Source organism: Asterias rubens, chromosome 7 (genome assembly GCF_902459465.1).
Source record: "Asterias rubens chromosome 7, eAstRub1.3, whole genome shotgun sequence".
Taxonomy (NCBI): domain Eukaryota; kingdom Metazoa; phylum Echinodermata; class Asteroidea; order Forcipulatida; family Asteriidae; genus Asterias; species Asterias rubens.
Window position 1 is genome coordinate 10128966 of NC_047068.1, and position 5065 is coordinate 10134030.

Below are 5065 nucleotides of genomic sequence, written 5' to 3' on the forward strand. Positions count from 1 at the left end.
TAGCGTTGTTGCACACGGGATTAAGTTTTACATTATTTCACTGTAAAAGGTATGTTTATAAAAGGTTTGTCCTTTGTGAAACCACAACATATTAACTCCATTCATCTGACGTCATCACCACGATGACCTTGATATAACCATTTTGGGGGCAGGTTCTCTTTGGTCTGACTGTACAGTAAACAAGATTAATTTACAAAATAACATATTGAGACCTGCAGTTCGATGACATTACCGAAGGTTCATCGCCAACTGAGGTCAATATTACGGCGGTCATTAACTTGAAGGTCTTAGTCCATTACCTAATGAGCCTTTCGTATTGAAAATTTAGATTGGAAATGGAAGGCCGTAGTTTGTATTGATCCAAAGTGTGCAGCTCGAATCAATAAAAGAAAAATTTATGGACGATCATTTTTTATATCATTGAGCAGAATTTCTTATACAGCTACATTGTACAATGGGGACCGCGAGAGTCTTTGTTTACGGTAACTATTTCGGCTTACAAGGTTCTAATTACTGGAAATAATTCCGAGCTCCAAAGCTCCGAATGATCTGTACGCGTATTGCACGAACAACAAAAAATCTCTTGGTTATAACATACGATACGATTCTGTTTCTGAAGCTGTAATCTTTTCTTCGCTGTCGCGATTTGATTGGAGTGTGAACGAGGTGACAAAAAAACTGTATGAACTAACGTTGCGTCCATTGCCTGTTATAACAAGTTGTAGGTAGATTTGTAACGAATCTTGGGTGTAGATTCGTTAAAAAAAATCTACACTGTCATCAATTGAGTGACGTCACAGAAATAATAGCTAGTTTTCGTTGGCGCTGATAACTGGATGCTTTCCATATAATATGTATGAAAGAGGCAAAGCAAATTTGCGGTACCAATGCCTTCTGACGCTTTCTGTTACGGTGATTTTCTACGTCATGCCACTGAAGGGAGACATGTGTGCATCAATGGTCTCTGTTATCAATGGCGAAGAAGACTCGACTCTACAAGAAAGGGCATTCGAGAACTTCAAATCGACATGCCGGAAGTTACGTAAGTGTTTGCGTGGACCCTTTATGTATTTTTACTTTTAATTTGAAACGCAATGACAAGCAGGAATTGCAATTTTAATGATTATTGTTTAATTTAAAGACAGTGGACACTATTGGTAATTGTCAAAGACCAGTTTTCTCACTTGCTGTATCTAAACATAAAATGCACAAAATTACAAACCTGTGAAAAAATGAGCTCAATTGGCCGTCGAAGTTGCGAGATATGAATGAAATAAAAAACACCCTTGTCACACGAAGTTGTGTGCTTTCATCAGATGCTTGATTTCAAGCTAAAATTCTAAACTTGAGGTCTCGAAATCAAATTTATGGAAAATTACTTCTTTCTCGAAAACTATGTCACCTCAGAGGGAGCCGTTTCTCACAATGCTTTATTTTATCAACCTCACCCCATTACTCGTTACCAAGTGAGGTTTTATGCTTATAATTATTTTGAGTAATTGCCAATAGTGTCCACTGCCTTTAATACTAACGCCAAAACAAGCACAATCACCCAACACAGTACCAGCACCATAAGCAGAGCCATAACAGCATACCAGCAATAACTACTACAACAACAACAACGTAACAACGGCAACGGGTTCTGTGCAAAAAAAAACCAAAACAAAAAATCCACGGGCATTACACGGTTGGGATTCGACCAATAGTGATAATGATACCAACAATGAAAATAGGTATTTTTGCAAACTGGCAATAATGACACCAATAATGAGAATATTTATTTTTCCAAAAATTTCTCTAAATAGTTGTTAGCATAACAATTGACTTGTTAACGATCAATGGAGAGCAACAACAACGTTACACCGGCAACATTAACGAAACGAAAATGGTACTGATAGTACTCATTTTGGTGTTACCCCTTATATATATACACCGATGTGTGTATTGCACTTTTAAACTCAGTACTTTCCCGGATTCTGTGGGGGAAAAAACACGGGCATAACTTACAAGGTTGGGATTCGACCCATACTGATAATGATACAAATAATGAGAATATTTATTTTTCATAAACTGGTCGATTTCTCAAAATAATTGTCAGCATAAAAATGGACTTGTTAACGATCAATGAAGAGCTGTAGATAGTATAAAACATTGTCAGAAACGGCTCCCTCTGAAGTAACGTAGTTTTCGAGAAAGAAGTAACTTTCCACTAAAATATTTGAATTTGATTTTGAGATCTCAGGTCTCGAAACTAAGTATTTGAAAGCACACAACTTTGTGTGACAAAGATGTTTATTATCTCGCAACTTCGACGACCAATTGAGTTCAATTTTTTTTACAGGTTTGTTATCGAGTGCATAATGTTGAGATACACCAACTGAGAAGAATAGTCTTTGACAATAACTAAACGTATCCAGTGTCTTTAACTCTATTATTTGGAACATATATAATATATTATTGCCTGTTTTAAAATGATACTGTGTGAAAAAAATTACAAAATTATTATTATTCATAAACATATGTTTTGCAGGGTCAGGATCTGCCCCCGATAAAACGGCAACGTGCTCTGGTCCCCTCACGCCATCAAGCGGACAGTCTAAGGAGCGATATCCTACAGCCGGGTTCTTCGATCATCCCTTAGAGCGACTTGAGTTCAGTGTCCAGTCTACAGGAAATGTAATTCTGGACTTAAAATGTAGCGACGGCAATTTTGTTGCCATAGGTAAGTCAACATGTGTTCGGGGCAGGGCCCAATTTCATAGAGCTGCTTTGCGAACTAACACGGTCGGCCTTTTATGGTAGTCAAAAACTTGACTCCCATAAAAAGTGGCCGACCGTGTTTGTCGACGAGGTAAAAGGAAAACCACGCAATTTCGAATGATACTTGTGTGGATCATTATATTCTACTTTTAAAATTTCTTTCTAATCATATGCATTTTATAACAAACGGTTACAAACGCTTTTCAAAGACCAACTCGACAGATCCAAGGCAACGTGTTCCTTTGAAGGCAGTGGACACTATTGGTAGTTACTCAAAATAATTGGTAGCATAAAACCTTTCTTGGTGACGAGTAATGGGGAGAGGCTGATGATATAAAACATTGTGAGAAACGGCTCCCTCTGAAGTGCCATAGTTTTCGAGAAAGAAGTTATTTTCCATTGATTTCGAGACCTCAGATTTAGAACTTGAGGTCTCGAAATCAACCATCTAAACGCACACAACAAGGGTGTTTTTTTCTTTCATTATTATCTCGCAACTTCGATGACCGATTGAGCTCACATTTTCACAGGTTTGTTATTTTATGCATATATGTTGAGATACACCAACTGTGAAGGCTAGACTTTGACAATTACCAATAGTGTCCACTGCCTTTAACCCCTATTAACTTTCAGAATTGGGCACCACATCTACAATTTACAACCGCACCCTTAAGAAGTTAGCTGGCATCCATACGATCGATATAGGGACTTCATCTCATTTTTGGGTGACGTACACCAACAATATTATGAAGGTAGGGAGGGATGGAGAAGCGGCATCGTTTATGGAAGCTGATATCCCAAATATGGAAATCAATTACATATCATTTGACCCTTATGGCACGTCTGCTCAGTGGCAAATCTACAACCTATGTGTTGAGGCCTACTAATGACCAAAGGACTTGGTGACACATTGGTGCAATTTTACAGCCCGCTTTCAGTACAAAAATAGAGCATTACGATTTCGATTCATGCTGTTTTAGCTGTTCTCTGTAATGTTGCAAAGGTATTATAGTGGTCGTAATATTTTGTGAAGTAAAAAATATGTCATTTATAGCTAGTTTAGTTCAATTCAAGCATGGTTTTCTTTTGTGTTACAGCATTACAAAGTTTAAAGATTGTAGTGAGCATTATTCAATAGCGAGAGATATAATAATACATTGTGGGATTAGCCCACAATGTGTTTTTTTCTATAAGGGAATGAATAGTTTTTGAAAGGGGTATCATAAGACAACACCTGGGGAAATGTCGCTCTAAACATGATTGTGCTCGGACTGGCCAGGCAAATTTGTTTGTCTTGTAGGATCTTATCAAGCTTAAAAATTTCCTTGACTTCAGGGTAGTTTCTTTTAACATTTGGGGTTAATATTTGCCGTTGAAACACAAGTATTTACCGTGCAAAATTGTATTGTTTCTGTTCAATGGCCTATATAATACAAGGTATAAAAACCGTGTATTATATAGGTATCTGAATTACAAATACCTTGTTAATGTGAATTCTGTGGGTCTGCACCTTCAACTCGTTTTCTTTGCATAATATTTTGTGCGCCTATTGTGTATTAAGATATGGTGTAGCCCTTTATGGTTTTAGCGATGTTTCAGTTTTGCATTTTCTTTAATAATAATAACAATAATAATACAAATAATGAAATTTATACCGCGCATTTTCCATACTAAAAATGATCAAAAGTGCTTTACAATTAGATAATGATTACGAACTAAAACATTGACATAGTAAACAACCCAATAATACTAAGTTGAAGCATAGATTAAACATTATTCTTTAATGTTTTAAAGACAATGGACACTATTGGTAAATGTCGAAGACCAGTCTCCTCACTTGGTGTATCTCAACATATGCATAAAATAACAAACCTGTGAGAATTTGAGCTCGATTGGTCGTCGATTCTTTCTGGAAAACTACGTCACTTCAGAGGGAGCCGTTTCTCACAATGTTTTATACTATCAACCTCTCCCATTACTTATTACGAAGTGAGGTTTGTTGCTGTCAATATTTTGAGTAATTACCAATAGTGTCCACTGCCTTTAAGACACACAAATATATGTATATTCAAATTTGTGTGACAATAAAACAAAACAAACTAAATTGACTAATAAAAAGAACAATTTGATTGTGTACTTTGTGAATTAAAAGATATGTTTGGGCTGAGACAGCATAGGCGACGATACGTACAAGTAAATCAACTAGAATGGGGGGTCATAAAACCTATTAGTAAAACAACAAGTATATAAATAGAAACGAAAATATGTCTATTAGACCACCTGCACATGATTACCCTACCCCCAT

General features: G+C 36.5%; 1 protein-coding gene across 1 annotated transcript; it reads left to right on the forward strand.

The window, feature by feature from the left end:
- Positions 1–743: 743 nt before the first annotated feature.
- On the forward strand, positions 744–4601 carry LOC117293068. Its single transcript, XM_033775279.1, has 3 exons — positions 744–1042; positions 2531–2722; positions 3394–4601. Exons 1-3 carry the CDS (start codon positions 853–855, stop codon positions 3645–3647), a joined length of 636 nt encoding a protein of 211 aa, XP_033631170.1. The 5' UTR covers positions 744–852; the 3' UTR covers positions 3648–4601.
- The last annotated feature ends 464 nt before the right edge of the window (positions 4602–5065 follow it).

Bases quoted from the DNA above. Each gene is read 5' to 3' on its own strand.
- LOC117293068 (XM_033775279.1), top strand. From the start codon at position 853: ATGTATGAAAGAGGCAAAGCAAATTTGCGGTACCAATGCCTTCTGACG. The intron at 1,043-2,530 runs GTAAGTGTTTGC...TATGTTTTGCAG, and splicing joins ATCGACATGCCGGAAGTTAC to GGTCAGGATCTGCCCCCGAT. The intron at 2,723-3,393 runs GTAAGTCAACAT...ATTAACTTTCAG, and splicing joins CGGCAATTTTGTTGCCATAG to AATTGGGCACCACATCTACA.